Here is a 16,613-nt window from a genome sequence, read left to right as displayed (position 1 = left end):
TGTTGCTATACACACTTGCTTGGTTAGATTCACACTAAGGTATTTTATATTATTTGTGACTATCGTGAAGGGTGTCATTTCCCTAATTTCTTTTTCAGTCTGTTTATCTTTCATATAGAGGAAGGCTACTGATTTGTTTGAGTTGATTTTATAACCAGCCACTTTGCTGAAGTTGTTTATCAGGTTTGGGAGTTCTCTGGTGGAAGTTTTGGAGTCACTTAAGTATACTATCATATCATCTGCAAATAGTGATACTTTGACTTCTTCCCTTCCTATTTGTATCCCTTTGACTTCTTTTTGTTGTCTAATTGCTCTGGCTAGGACTTCCAGTACTATATTGAATAGGTAGAGGGAGAGTGGGCAGCCTTGTCTAGTCCCTGATCTTAGTGGGATTGCTTCAAGTTTCTCTCCATTTAGTTTGATGTTGGCTACTGGTTTGCTGTATATTGCTTTTACTATGTTTAGATATGGGCCTTGAATTCCTGATCTTTCCAAGACTTTTACCATTAAGGGATGTTGAATTTTGTCAAATGCTTTCTCAGCATCTAGTGAGATGATCATGTGGTTTTTTCCTTGAGTTTGTTTATATAGTGGATTACATTGATGGATTTCCGAATATTGAACCATCCCTGCATTCCTGGGATAAAACCTACTTGATCATGATGGATGATTGTTTTGATGTGTTCTTGGATTCGGTTTGCTAGAATTTTATTGAGTATTTTTGCATCGATGTTCATAAGGGAGATTGGTCTGAAGTTCTCTTTCTTTGTCGGGTCTTTGTGGGGTTTGGGTATGAGTGTAATTGTAGCTTCATAGAACAAATTGGGTAGTGTTCCTTCTGTTTGTATTTTGTGGAATAGTTTGAAGAGAATTGGCATTAGGTCTTCCTTGAAGGTCTGATAGAATTCTACACTAAAACTATCTTGTACTGGGCTTTTTTTTGGGGGGGAGAGGAGAATTTAATGACTACTGCTATTTCTTTAAGGGTTACGGGACTGTTTAGATGGTTTATTTGCTCCTGATTTAATTTTGGTACCTGGTATCTGTCTAGAAAATTGTCCATTTCATCCAGATTTTCCAATTTTGTTAAGTATAGGCCTTTGTAGTAGGATCTAATGATTTTTTGAATTTCCTCAGTTTCTGTTATGTCTCCCTTTTCAGTTTTGATTTTGTTAGTTTGGATACTGTCTCTATTACTTCTAGTTAGTCTGGCTAAGGGTTTATCTCTCTTGTTGATTTCCTCAAAGAACCATCTCCTGGTTTTGTTGATATTTTGTATAGTTCTTTCTGTATCTACTTGGTTGATTTCAGCCCTGGTTTGATTATTTCCTGCAATCTACTCCTCTTGGATGTATTTGCTTCTTTTTGTCCTAGAGCTTTCAGGTGTGCTATCAAGTTGTTAGTGTATGCTCTCTCCAGTTTCTTTTTGTAGGCACTTAGAGCTATGAGTTTTCCTCTTAGCACTGCTTTCATGGAGTCCCACAAGTTTTGGTATGATGTGTCCTCATTTTCATTAAATTCTATAAAGTCTTTAATTTCTTTATTTCTTCCTTGAGAAAGTCATCACTGAGTAGAGTGTTGTTCAGTTTCCACATGTATGTTGGCTTTCCAATGTTTTTGTCATTATTAAAGACCAGCCTTAGTCTGTGGTGATCTGATAGGATGCAAGGGATTGTTTCAATCTTTTTGTATCTGTTGCGGACAGTTTTGTGACCAAATATATGGTCTACTTTGGAGCAAGGACCATGAGGTGCTGAGAAAAAGGTGTATTCTTTTGTTTTCGGATGAAATGTTCTATAGATATCTGTTAAATCCATTTGATTCGTAACTTCTGTTAATTTCATTGTGTCTCTCTTTAGTTTCTGTTTCCATGATCTCTCCATTGCTGACACTGGAGTGTTGAAATCCCCCACTATTATTGTGTGAGGTGCAATGTGTGCTTTGAGTTGTAGTAAAGTTTCTTTCATGTATGTAGGTGCCCTTGCATTTGGAGCATAGATGTTCAGAATTGAGAGTTCATCTTGGTAGACTTTTCCTTTGATAAATATGAAGTATTCTTCCTTATCTTTTTTGATTAATTTTGGCTCAAAGTTGATTTTATTTGATATTAGAATGGCTACTCCAGCTTGTTTCTTAGGACTATTTGGTTGGAAAATTATTTTCCATCTTTTTACTCTGAGGTAGGGTCTGCCTTTGTCACTGAGGTGCGTTTCCTGTATGCAGCAAAATTCTGGATCCTGTTTATGTATCCAGTCTGATAGTCTATGTCTTTTTATTGGGGAGTTGAATACATTGATGTTAAGAGATATTAAGGAAAAATGACTGTGGCTTCCTGTTATTTTTGTTATTAGGGGTAGAATTATGTTTGTGTAGCTATCTTCTTTTGGAGTTGTTAGAAGATTACTTCCTTGCTTTTTCTAGGTTGTAGTCTCCCTCCTTGTATTGGAGTTTTCCATTAATTATCCTTTGAAGTGTTGGATTTATGGAAAGATATTGTGCAAATTTGGTTTTGTCATGGAATATCTTAGTTTCTCCATTTATAGTGATTGAGAGTTTTGCTGGGTATAGTAGATTGGGCTGGCATTTGTGTTCTCTTAGGGTCTGTATGATGTCCATCCAGGCTCTTCTGGCTTTTATACTCTCTGGTGAGAAGTCAGGTGTAATTTTTATAGGTTTGCCTTTATATGTTACTTTACCTTTTTCCCTTACTGCTTTTAGTATTTTTTTTGTTTTGTGCATTTGATGTTTTGATTATTATATGACAGGAGGTACCATGAGGTTGTGAGAAGAAGGTGTATTCCTTGGTGAAATGTTCTGTAGATATCTGTTAAATCTATTTGGTTCATAACCTCTACTAGTTTTATTATTTCTCTATTTAGTTTTTGTTTCAATGATCTGTCCATTAATGAGAGTGGGGAGTTGAAATCTCCCACTATTATTGTGTGGTGTTCAGTGTATGTTTTAAGCTTTAGTAAAGTTTCTTTTTTGAATGTGGGTGCCCTTGCATTTGGCGCATAGATGTTCAGAATTGAGACTTTCTTTTGGTGCTGTTTTCCTTTGATAACTATGAAGTGTCCTTTCTCATCTTGCTTGATAACTTTTGATTCAAATTCTATTTTATTGAATATTAGGATGGCAACTTCAGTTTGTTTCTTGGGACCATTTGCTTGGAAGACTTTTTTCTGTCTTTTTCTCTAAGGTAGTGTCTGTCTTTGTAATTGAAATGTGTTTCTTGTATGCAGGAAAATCCTGGATCCTATTTCATACCCAGTTTGTTGGCTTATGTCTTTTTCTAGGTGAGTTGAGTCCACTAATATTGAGAGATATTAAAGACAGATGATTGTTAGTTCATGTTATGATTGTTTTTATAGGTGGCATTATCTGCATGTGATTCTCTCCTTTTGGCTTTGTTGTGAGATGATTAATATCTTGTTTTTTTCTTTGGTGTAGGTACCCTCCTTTTGTTCTTTTCCTTCCAAAATCCTCTGTAGGGATGAGTTGGTAGCTAGATACTGTTTGAATTTGGTTTTGTCCTGAAATATTTTGGTTTCTCCATCTATATTGATTGATAGTTTTGCTTCGTATAGTAGCCTCAGCTGACATCTGTGTTCTCTTAGGATCTGCATGACCACTGTCCAGGCTCTTCTGGCTTTTAGTGTCTCTGTTGAGAAGTCTAGTATAATTCTTATAGGTCTGACTTTATAAGGTATATAGCCCTTTTCTCTTGCAGTTTTTAATATTATGTGTTTGTTCTGTGTATTTAGTGTTTTGATTATTATGTGATGAAAGAATTTTCCTTTCTGGTCCAATTTATTTGGTGTTCTATAGGCTTCTTGTACATTTATGGCCATATCTTTCTTTAGGTTGAAGAAGTTTTCTTCTATGATTTTATTGAAGATGTTTTTGGGTCCTTTGAGTTGGGCATCTTCCCTCTCCTCTATTCCTATTATCCTTAGATTTGGTCTTTTCATTGTATCCTAGATTTCCTGGATGTTTTGAGTTAGGAGTGTTTTATCTTTTGAATTTTCTTTGACAGTTGTGTCAATATTTTCTAAAATAAAATATCTTCTACATCTGAGATTTTTCTCTTCTGTCTTTTGCATTCTGTTGGTGATGCTTACATCTGTAATTCCTGACCTCTTTTCTAGGTTTTCCATTTCAAAGGTTGCTTCTATTTGTGTTTTCTTTATTGTTTCTACTTCCACTTTTAGGTCTTGGATCACTTTGTTCAATTACTTCGCCTGTTTGTGTTTTCCTGTATTTCTTTAAGGCATTTATCTTTTCCTCTTTAAGTGCTTCTACCTATCTACCTGTGTTTTCCTGTATTTCTTTCAGTGAGTTATTTATATCCTCCTTAAAGGACTCTATTATCTTTATGAGATAGGATTTTTTGATCTGCTTCCTGATTTTCAGGTATGTTGTTGTATCCAGGGCTTGCTATGGTGGGAGAACAGGGTTCTGATGAAGCCAAAGTATACTGGTTTCTGTTGCTTATGGTCTTGTGCTTGCCTCTCACCATCTGGTTATCCCTTGTCTTTGTTGAGCTGGGCATCTCTGTCTGGAGCCTGCCTCTTGTGTCCCTGGATTCCTTCAGATCTCCTGGTAGGCCTGTAGCCCTGGCTGTGTCCCTGGCTCTGGCAGACCTCCTGTGGAGCCTTCAGACTGTAGGGTCTTCAGCAGGGTGTGTATGCTGGTGACCTGTCGATCTGGTTACAGTGGCTCTTTTTGGAGGTCTTCAGATTGTGGAGTCTTTGGAGGGGCAGAGAAGCTGCTGATCTCTTGCCTTGGCTGCAGCAGATCTTCTGGGAGACCTTCAGACTGTTGGGTCTTCAGAGGAGCACTCAAGCTGTTGCCCTGTGTATAGATGTTCTCCAGGGAGACCTTTGGACTGTGGGGTCTGTTGCCCTTTGTGCAGCAGAACTCTAGGGTGGCTTTCAGATTGTTGGGTCAGTTGACCTGCATGCAGCAGAGCACCTGGGATGACTTCAGCCTGTGGTGTCATTTGCCCTGCATGCAGTGGAACTCCTGCGATGCCTTCAGGCTGTGCTGTCTTCAGGGAAGCAGATAAACTAGCAGTCTGCCTTGGCACTAGGTGCTGGCCAAAAGGCTAAATTTTGGATTTTTAATTGCCACAAGGGACAGGATGAGCCTCAGAATCATATTTCTCTGTCTTCTCCTTTTTCTTTACTGGGACATGATTGATGGTATGGCTCTAATTTGAAGTCCAGGGCTAGAAAGTTAGCTCAGCAGTTAAAAGCATTCAATGCGCTTATTGAGGAACCAGGTTTGATTCCCAGCACTCAGATCATAGTTCACAACCATTTGTATCTCTAGTTGGGGATTGTGACATTCTTTTCTTTCTCTGAAAGCATCATTATGTTTGTGGTACACTTAAATACATGCAGCAAAATGAAAAATACACATAAGAAATCTAATGCTTACCTTTTACATATGAAGTGTAAGTATTTATTATTCACAAAGAACAAAAAAAAAGGAACAAGAAGGATAGGAGAGATAGATAAAGAAGTAGAGGGGAGAGGAGAGGAGGTAGGTTCTCCTGTGTGTGTGTGTGTGTGTGTGTGTGTGTGTGTGTGTGTGTGTGTGTGTCCTACAGAAATCTTGTCTTGGTTTATGTCTTTTAGCTCATGGATACACATGTTTTACTTTCATGTATGTGTGTGGACTATCCATGCCTGTAGAAGTCAGAAGATTTTGAACACCAGCCCTGGGTCCTCTGGAAGAGCATCAAATGCTCTTAACTAATGATCCATCTCTCTAGCCTTTCTGCTGAGAATTTTATACAATGATTGTAAACATTAAAGGATAGTTTTGCATATGACATTCTTAATGAACTGCCTATAAAATACTGCAATTTAGTTGTAGCTGAAGTTTGGAAAATGTTCTGAGGCTATTCTCATTATTTTAAATACCCAGATGAAATATTTGTTAGTTATGATTACACTTGCTTAATCAACATTAACTCTTTTCTTCTATGTCATATCTTCTCTATATTACCTTCAGATCCCAACTATGCATTTAAAGCTTCAGATGTAGAAAGGTCTGTGGTAATACCTGGCTATAGTAGCTTCTTGATCACAGAAATTAAGAATCAATGGACTGCTTCAGCCTTGGCTACTATGCCTCAAACAATAAATTCAACATTGAAGTTTCCAAAAGGTTCTTGGTTTGTATTCAACTTTGGCACAATTGGAGAACAGGCCTGGCTCATGACTTCAAAACCATGTAATTATTGGATTGAAGAAGAAGGTCTTGATTTTATGTCCCTTAATCTTGTGAAGTATATTGATGTGGGAAACAAAATAGAGTATAAATTTAAGATTATACCAAAGGCAAAAGGTAAGCTTGCTTTTATTGAGAAAAAATCTTGTTTCTTAAGTATAAAACACACTCTGATATTCAATTTGGCTTCCCTGATTGCTAGGATTTTACTACTAACAGTGGTTGTTCTAATTATGGTTATAGTCTAATCTCTATATTAAATGTTTTATACACATTTTTAATGTTTATTATCACCCTAAAATCTAAACAATAATCACTTTTAAAATAAGTCAGGCAAATAGTGGCACATGCCATCGCTGTGAGTTCTAGGCCAGCCTGGTTTAGAGAGTGAGTTCCTGGACAGCCAGGGCTGTTGCCCAGAAAAAAACCTGTTTCAAAAAACCAAAGGGAAAAATGTGGAAATAAAGGTAAATTCATAGTAAACACTTTAGTCATATTTTAGCATAGATTTTTTTTTGTTGTCCTTCTAAAAGGAAGCTTTAATTTCTTTGCTACAGCATTATTTATCTTAGGTATTTTTAAAGAATATGTTTATTTTTATTTTGTATCTATGAGTGTCTTGCCTGCATGTATCTGCACCATGTGTCTGACTTTGGTGCCTATAAGGGGATTTCAGATTCCCTGGAACTCAATGACACATATTGTAAGCTACCATGTGAATATTGGGAATCAAACCAAGTTCCTCTGCAAAAATGTCAAGTTCCCTTAACCACTGAGCAATCAATCTCTCCAGCCCCTATTTCAGGTATTTAATTCAAGACAAAAATTTTTACACAAAATATTATACTATATTTTATATATTCACATAATTATTTTAAAACCTGTGAAGCTGTGCTGGGAAGATGGTTAAGCAAGTTAGAACACTTTCCACTGACACTGCCACCAGAGAACCATGATCAACATAGTGGAGGAAGAGAATTAAGAACCAAGTCCCACAAGTGGTCCTCTGACCTTCCCAAGAGCACAATCTTATGTGAATACCTGCATTCATATGCAGACACAAACACACACACTGCCTCTCTCACACACACATACATGCACACACACACACTCAGGAGTGCACAGAAACACACATGCACATGCATTTTTAGGTAAGCAGATAAATTTTAAAATAAATAAAACTACAACAATAATAAAATCCATGTGATATGTGAGGGCTAATGAGAAGGCTCAGTGGATATAAATATTTGCTATGCGACTCGGATGACCCATGCTTGGCCTCTGGATCCAATAGCTGAGAGAATTAACTCCCAAAAGTGACTCTCTGCCCTGCACATGCCCAGAATGGCATTCATATACACACACTTGAACACACACACACACATCGTATACACCCAATAATGATGAATTAGTAAATAATCATAAGAACTTTTAAGAATTTTAAGTATGTGAAAACAAAACTTTCAGGTCTAAAGTTTCTCTGAAGTAATGGGATATAACGAGCCATTAGAAGTATTAGCTAAGAAAGGACCAGGTCCTGGGACAACTATAGTCAGTATGGCAAGGTAGTAATTGAAAAGAGGAAGGCATAGATTGTGTACATTAAAAGACATAGATTATAGATGAAAGCAGTAGGAGAACTCACAGCAGGGCTGTCTTGAGCTAGATGAATCATCAATAAGAAGTACTTGTTGCTTGAGGCTGTCATACTTCTTTTCTGGTTGGAGTTAATAGGATAGAAATTGTATACATAGGCAGGACAGTGGTGCTGCTAGTGACCATTGTGATTTAACTTAAGATATATATGTGATTGATATATATTGATATATATGTGTGTGTGTGTGTGTGTGTGTGTGTGTGTGTGTGTGTATAAATTGTCATTAGTACTAATGTCCAGAGAAGTCTTGGGGGATAGGAATCAGGTTTAGTGTGTATCCTGTATAAGGGAGGACTAGTTCCTTAAAGCTCTGTCATCCCAAGCTCAGAGTTTATGGGGGTTCCTGATGTCAACTTGACAAATAAGAATCACCAGGGGAAAAGGCCTCTGAGCATGCTTGTGATGGATTTGTGTATGCATTCATACACTGTTCTCTGATTCTTGGCTGTGGATGAAGTGCCCAACTGTTTCAACTTGACTTCCTCACCCGAATAGACTGTACCTTGAACTGTGAGCTAAAGTAAGCTCTTCTTTCTATACATTGCTTTTGTCAGGGTATTTTGTCATAGCAACAATGAGAGAATTAGGACAAGCCAAAAGAGTTTTTGTGGGCAGAGGAGTCAGCGAGGCTAAAGGGTTGACATGATAAGGAAGTGTCTATGCCTTCTCTAGAACATTATAGTAGATTTTGACCTCATATTAGTTTACTAAAGAAGGGCTAGAAGTCTAAATATGCCAAAGTTAAAGAAATGAGTACTGAAGTAAATCAGAAGAGAGGGACGCAGTCAATGTGGACCATTGGGAAGACAAACAGATAAAGAGGCATAAGTCTGTCTTTAGAGTACTAACATGTATTAGGTTTCCATAGAGTATGAATTAGAGCAGGAGAAATAATAAAGCAATTTCAGTCTGAGTGTAGTCTAGTTGCTTATTCAGTGCTGTGACTACATGTTGGTTCAAAGTTCTCACCGTTCACAAAGCCAGAAAAGACACACCAGGGCTGTGAGGTGATTGCTCCTGCTTGTGTGCACAGCTCGTATTATTCCCACTTCAGGTTTAGGGCAATGATTCGGAATGGAGTTCTGACCAGCATGTGGAAAGAGTGGGAGAAAATGCCTCAGTTCCTCTTACTTTACATCTTCAATTTGAAAAGGCCTGAGATAGGTTAGGTACTGTGGGATTTCAGGCCTCTTGTTCATAACAATGAGCTCGGGCGACTCAGTGAGAGACTCTTGCAAAGTCAGAAGCCAACCCAGACAAAGTGGCGGGTGCCCCACTGAGCATGAAACATCCATTCTATAGCCTCAAGTACAAGTTCTCTCTCCCTCTTCCCCATTGATTGGATTTTACAGAAGGTACAGTCCTTCCCAATCTGACTTCTCAACTTCATCCTGCAGCGCCAGTTCTGCTACTAGATGGTTCGATTAGTCTTTTGCCCCTATACCCAGGTCGGACTACCGATTTGCACGTCAGGACCGCTACGGACCTGACCGCCAGAGTTTCCTCTGGCTTCGCCCTGCCCAGGCGTAGTTCACCATTTTGTGTACCACTCCTCTCATTATTTCTGGAATTTATTCCCACATCTTGTTGTGCAAATGTTCAGTCTTGGATGTCAGCTACTGTGAACGTTGCCTTGTGATATAACTGTGCCAGCATCAGCTTTAGTCATGTCCCAGACCCTAGCCTCTCTTAATACATGCATTTAGTCACATAGTAGGCTGTCTGGATTGTTTTGATTTTATTAACCTTTGTTTTGGTTGTGTTTGTGAGGCTATATGTTTACATACATAGACCACAGTACATGTGTGGGGATCAGAGCACAACTTTTGGGAGTAATGTCTCTCTATCTAAACTATGGGTCCCCAGAATGGGACTCAGGTCATCTGAATTGTAAAAAGCAGATATATTTACCCTCACCCTGTATTTTTCACTAGAGATAAGCATTAACTTTGAAAGAAGGGTCGCCAAAAAGGCAGACAAGCAGGAGTCAGCCTTTGGGATGAGAGACACAGCATTTGATGTTTCTCTGAAGCCCTAAGATAGCTGTGTATGGAAAAATGGAGCATCATATTTTATTCTCTATAGGATTGCTACTTTGTTTATGGACACTCTTTGAACAATTAATATATGCGTGCAAAGTTAAGCAGGGTTCTGGCCCAAAGTAAAGGACAGATCCGAAATGTAGGTGGGGGTGCCTGGCATTTGTCTTCCTAGTTTCCAGGTGGTCTTTAGTAGAAGTCAATGTTTTTTAACAAAAGAAGTTTCTAGGTCCCTGTTCTGGATGTCTAGACAGAGATGTCAAACTTCTCATCCCACTTGAGTCACTCCTCGGACATCTGCAAGTTCAAGTAAAGAGTCAATGCTTTTCACAAAGCTTTTACGGCTCTACAAAGGAGCATGCAGAACTGTTAACTGCCCACACTGTAGCAGAGTCTTAGCTACAGAAATTCAAATTTAAAGATATTGATATATGAAATCCAAACTTCACAATGTTTTAATCTCCATGAGTAACACTTCTCTATTAAGAGATAAGGGGTCCAGAATCTCTTTGTCTTCTGCACCCTGCCTGTCACTAACTGCCTTAGATTTGCCTCTATGTGGGTACAAGTCTAATAAACAATGCCAGGAGATGACAGTGTAAAGAAAAGGCTTTCTTCTTCTTCCAACAAGCAAGAATCCAGTTGAAATGATTTCTTAGGCAATGTCTCTGCAGAAAACGAAAGCAGAAAAGTTCTTTTTTTGTTGTTTTTTTGTTTTTTTGGTTTTTTTGTTTTTGTTTTTGTTTTTGTTTTCGAGACAGGGTTTCTCTGTGTAGTTCTGGCTGTCCTGGAACTCACTCTGTAGACCAGGCTGGTCTCGAACTCAGAAATCCGCCTGCCTCATGCCTCCCAAGTTCTGGGATTAAAGGCGTGCGCCACCACTGCCTGGCAGAAAAGTTCTTACTGAGAAAGATTATACATACTTCACCTAGGACTGTTTTAAGAGGGGAACATTTTTGAACAAGTTCAAGTCCAAGGTTATGCATTGTTCGTAACTGGACATGGCAGCTAGAAATGCCACGGGACAGAAAACATAGTGTTACAATGAGCAAAGTTTACCCTAGATTACCTAAAAAGAGTGAGTCAGAGAGACTGGTCTGTTATTTCTGCTTCCTTAAATTTCTCTGGAGGTTATTACAAACCAGTAAATATCGCTACAAATCTTTGAAAGGAGCGTTAGGCTCACATGGCTGTTGCAGAGAACTGAGTTCAATTCTCATCACACATAAAACTTTGGAAGGATACTAATAGTTGTTTAACAGGCATCAGCTTCCTCAGCTCCATAATCATAGGTAATTATACCTACAGTATCTGCCTCATAAGAAACAAAAGCAGTAGTACCCAAGCAACCTTGCTCGCCATCTGAGAACCAGGGTGAGCAAGGAGGCGTGAAAGAGAAAAAGTATTTTCTGAGGAAAATGGCTCTGAAGGTAAATTTTTCTAAGAACTATTAAAATTGCCAGTCATCATTAAGTTGTTTTTATCATTTTCATTATGTGATGTTAACTGTCGGCACTGATTCCACAGGTTTAGCAACATATCCTATCCCTCCGGTCTCTGTGGTAGTTGGAAACCCATCGTTGGTGGAAGTTAAGACACAAGGTGCTTTTGATCTCAATAGTAATTACTATCTACATATTCAGATAGCTGGCAAATTTTTTCAAAAAGTAAGTGTTTTTTATCGTTTTTATTACAAAACGGTTTATTGGATATAGAAAATGATGACTTAGAGCTATGAAAGAGAAACCTAATCCTTCCAGCCATCATAAGTCAGCATGTTTAACATGTGTGGTATTTTATAAGGCAGAGTGGATATTATGATAAAAGAAACATGTGATCTGGTCAGAAATAGTACATACCTTTAATTCCAGCATTCTGGGGACAGGAGCAGACAAATATGTGAGAGTTTGTGCCCAGCCAGATCTACATACTGAGTTCCAGGCTACATAGCAAAAGAATCTTAAAAGAATAAAAAATAAAATACTGTTATGTTTTTACATTTTTAAACCTCTTTTCTAAGTTAACTTTTGTGTTCACTAATTGTTAATCATAATTTCTATTTCCCTGCTTTTTTTTCTTTTCCTCGTCCTCTGCCCTTTATTGTTTCATATTTTACCTTAATAGTTTGAACTTCAAACCTCACTCTATATTATTTTTGGCCATTTTATTTTATATGATTATTGATAGTATAATACTTGGCCTTAATTAATATATTTATATCTCTGATTTAGTTTAATGATGCTACTGTCAGTTTGTTTCGTCCTCCCTAAGTGATGCTAAGGTTCTGATAATCAGCTTTCACTATTGACTTGATATAATTTACAATTCCCTGAGAAAAGGGTCTCAATGAACTTGGTCTAGACTAAGTTGACCTGTAAGCATGCCTAAGAAAAATTATTTTAGTTAACAGAGGAGACAATACCCACCCTGGATAGAGCCACAGCATTTCATGGCATGGACAATGGACTGAATGAAAATGTATGACGTAAGCACTAAGCTGGGGGCGTTCATTCATTGCTGTCTCCTTTTCTTTTTCTTTTTTTTTCCTTGGATATTTTCTTTATTTACATTTCTAATGTTATCCCCTTTCCTGCCCCCCAAAACCCCTTATCCCATTCCCCCTCACCTACTTCTATGAGCATGCGACCCACCCATCCAACCACTCACAATTCCCTGACCTCAAATTCCCCTACATTGGGAAATCCAGCCTTCACAGGACCAAGGGCCTCTCCTCCTGTTGATGCCAGATAAGGCCATCCTCTGCTACATATGTGGCTGAAGCTATGGGTCCCTCCACGTGTACTCCTTGGTTGGTGGTTTACTCCCTGGGAGCTCTGGGGTGTCTGGTTGGTTGATAATATTGTTCTTTCTATGGAGTTGCAAACCCCTTCACTTCCCTCAGTCCTTTCTCTACCTCTTCCATTGGGGACCCCATTAGGGACCCCGTGCTCAGTCCAATGGTTGGCTGCGAGCATCTCCTCTGCATTTGTCAGGATCTGGAAAAGCCTCTCAGGAGACAGCTGTATCAGGCTCCTGTCAGCATGCACTTCTTGGCATCCACAATAGTCTCTGGGTTTGGTGACTGTATATGGGATGGATCCCCTGATGGGGCAGTCTTTGGATGGCCTTTATTTCAGTCTCTGCTCCACACTTTGTCTGTGAATTTGATCCTGTGAGTATTTTGTTCCCCTTTCTAAGAGGGATCAAAGCACCCACACTTTGGTCTTCCCAGGGTTATATCCCAGCATCATATATACCAGGTATGTTAGTGCACACTTATAGTCCCAGGACTTGGAAGGTCAAGAAAAGAGAAAAGAACCAACTCATGCAAGTTGTCCTATGAGCTATACAACATACGCACACACACACACATTCACACACACCGGAGTAAGAAAGTATAAGAAAAAACCAAATGAAACAAATGAACAAAAGATAAGACTATTTGTTCAAGACTTTTGAAGACCTGATTTGACGTTTTGTATCCCTCAACTTGTCATGTATTCTTTTCCTTTGGCTAGCTTGCTATATGCTTAATAAACTCATCCATTCATAACCAAAACTATAACTATCCTAGGTCATTCTCTGCATCTTTAAAAACAATGTAGTTTGGATGTTCTAACGTGTATTCTTGCCTCTTTCCAGGGTTCCACAACACTAGCAATGATTGTTTGGCCAGCAGCACGTGCATGTGTGGCTATTGCACTTCAGCCAACCATAAAGAGCAGCTGCAGTTACCTCAAGTCTATGCGACACACACCTGGCAGGCACATACCACCTCAAGACTGGATTAGTGGAGTTCACAAGGACAGTCAGGGTTTCAATATGATCAAAACTCTGCCGGTAAGAAATCTAGCTATAGCGCCTTTAAGAGGACAAGTGATATATGTGTCCCAGGTGCGGCTATGGCCATTCTGTGTTAGCATTTCTGGTCTAATAGCTCTAGCATTGCCATCATTTTTCAACCCCTGTATCATTTTGAGAACATGATGGTGATAATTCATTTCTAAACTGTGGAAACTTTCCAAAATAATTGTTTTTCTCACTATCTTTTCTCATGACCAATAATAAATTATTAATAGGACGATGGTATAACTGTGGGTGTCTGTAATCCATGCAGCTATTTTGGCTTACGATGACTAGTCTCATGCTAATGTATCTGACTGATTCTATTCCTCTTTGGGTTTGAGTGTTTTGTTTTGATTGATCTTCCTTCAAAAAAGTCTCAAAATGTTGAACTTGAAGTTTCAATTCTCTTGAGAACAGTCCCATTTCAATATACAATTTTTGCTTTTGTTTTCATAGTATCTGTAAGTCTTATAATCTTGAGTTTATATGTATGGGAATGGCCAGCACACACATGTGGAAGTATGTATGCAGATATGTGTGTGCAGGTGTGCTTGTCCATACAGGCTTATGTATATGCCAGTAGTTAACAACACAATGTCTTCGTCAACTGTTTCTCTGCCTTATATCTAAGGCAAGGTTTCTCATTGAGCCTAGATGTCACCATTTTCCCTAGATTGGTCAACAGTTCCCAAGATTGGCTTCTTCTGCCCCCAGCACTGGGCTTATGGGTTAGTGATACTACAGTTGGTTGCACTTGAGTACCAAGATCCAAATGTAGGCAGGTGCACTTGAGTGGCAGACACTACCTAACAATTGAGACATCTGCTCAGCCATTTATTTAGTTATGGTGGTTTTTTATGTGAGGAAGATGCCAGTGCCCCACGTCTAATGGTTCTTCATCAGCCAAGGGGACCAGATAACTCAATGGGATTTGGTGCACAAAGAAAGATCGGTCAAGCTGATGTCATTGACTAACCCCATCCACAAAGCACATCATAATCCACTATGGTCAAGTGTGGGGCATTCTGGTGAAGGGTTCCAAGTAACTTCCTCTTCATCCCTCCCAAAATCTGGAATACTTATTCTATTGAGCCACTACAGCAATTTTAACACCTTCCTCATGTTATGCTTAAAGAAAAAATAAATACATATAAGAAACCATTTTAAAATTATGCACAATTGCAGCCTGAAAAACTTAACATGGTGCCTTATAGTGTTAATTTAGAAACTTTATTTGGTGCATTTAACACAACTGGTAATTGCAAGTTCCACTTGGCCTGTGTAAGTGAACAAACTGTTACTTTGTTGGCCCTGTGTAATTCTGCACTCTAGTCAGTATATACTCTACTTTCATGACTTAACACTCAGTTGCATTCTCTTTCTTTTTCCCTCTATTCATTATGCTTTAATTTGGGGGACCATATGGAAGTACAATATATTACCTTTAAAAATTGCAAGAATTTATATAGGAAATGACTTTCTTAAGTTGATGGCCAAATGTTAAAATGATATTTTCATATTATTTATAATCTTGTCACAATCCACTTAGTAAAGTTTGATTACATTTCAGTGAAAATTATCTTCCAGAGTAGGTTTTTGTTTTCTTCCTGGTATAGGGGGCAAATCACTTTACTACAATTAGCATGTATGGTGTAGAATTTCATGCAAATGAAGTGTACCAGCAGTGTGATACTTTAAAAATATTTAAACGAAAGAAGAATGCACAAAATTACTGCTGCTTAGATCACTGTAGCGTTTAGGACCCAGTTCCTTTTACTGACTTAAAAACGAAATGAAAAAAAATACTAAAAAAAAGTTGAGCCTGGAAAAAAAAAAAACCTAAAAATTGGCTAATGTACTACATTTAGGTCTGTGACAGAGACCAAATAATCAAAACTTGAAACTGTGTTCTAAGTGCATCTCTGAGACTCTTCTCTAAAAATGCTTAGACAAACCCTGAATTAACTTTATGAAAGTTATTTTAAGTACTAAAGTCATTTTCACCTCCTTACAAAATCTAAATTGCATCATCAGAAAGTCAGGTTTTGAAGTTACAGAAACTGAGTGGGAGAGAAAGTCAAGTAGTGAAATATATTGTAGTACCTGCAGCTAAAAGTGAAGTATTTGCACAGAACAGTTCTCTAGAAAAACAAAACATGTATGCAATGGTGTAGCCCTCTTCCTTTCCTTAATCTCTTACAGATAAACTACAGACCTCCATCTCATATGGGGATTTCTATTCCACTCACAGATAATTTTTATCATGCAGACCCTAGCAAACCCATACCAAGAAATCTATTTCACAAGTCAAAGGTGAGTAATTTGTCTATAAAGGAACTACTGCAGTGTTTGATTCATATTTTGAAAATCAGTGTCCTCATTTACATAGGTTAGCTGATAAGGGTACTCGCCATCAAGCCTGAGTCTCAGACTGACCCCTAGGAAGTAGTAGTACAAGGAAAGAATTGACTCTAGCTAGATTAATCTAGACTCTATCCACACATCATAACAAACTCGACACACACATGCACACACACAGGCATACGCCAAGGCACCGCACACCTGCACTCATGTGCATACACACGAACACTCCATATATACTTAACACATACATGCATACATACATACTTACTTACAATTTTTAAAAAGAAACCCTTTATTTATACTGTAGATAGACACAGTTATAGGACTGAGTGAGATACTTCAGCTATTTTTCATATTTCTAAAGGACTTCTGCTGCCCCCTTTTCAGCCACTGCTTTGACACCTTCAGCTACTCTCAGACACTACTTTCCAGTCAAGAAGTCTCAATGGACTCTCTCCTTGACTTCT

The 16,613-nt window shown here is 38.3% G+C and overlaps 1 protein-coding gene across 1 annotated transcript in view; it reads left to right on the top strand.

The window, feature by feature from the left end:
- Positions 1-16,613, top strand: part of Catsperb (cation channel sperm associated auxiliary subunit beta) — a 131,108-nt gene that overhangs the window by 101,628 nt on the left and 12,867 nt on the right. The window contains exons 18-21 of the mRNA XM_028777243.1: positions 6,022-6,357; positions 11,470-11,603; positions 13,579-13,776; positions 15,985-16,095. Coding sequence (XP_028633076.1) covers positions 6,022-6,357; positions 11,470-11,603; positions 13,579-13,776; positions 15,985-16,095 — 779 coding nt within the window. The remainder of the gene's footprint in view (positions 1-6,021; positions 6,358-11,469; positions 11,604-13,578; positions 13,777-15,984; positions 16,096-16,613) is intronic.

The sequence above is a fragment of the Grammomys surdaster genome, unplaced genomic scaffold, assembly GCF_004785775.1.
Source record: "Grammomys surdaster isolate TR1022 unplaced genomic scaffold, NIH_TR_1.0 279, whole genome shotgun sequence".
Lineage (NCBI taxonomy): Eukaryota > Metazoa > Chordata > Mammalia > Rodentia > Muridae > Grammomys > Grammomys surdaster.
The sequence above is the reverse complement of the archived record's forward strand: the minus strand, read 5'-3'. Positions and strand labels throughout refer to the sequence as shown.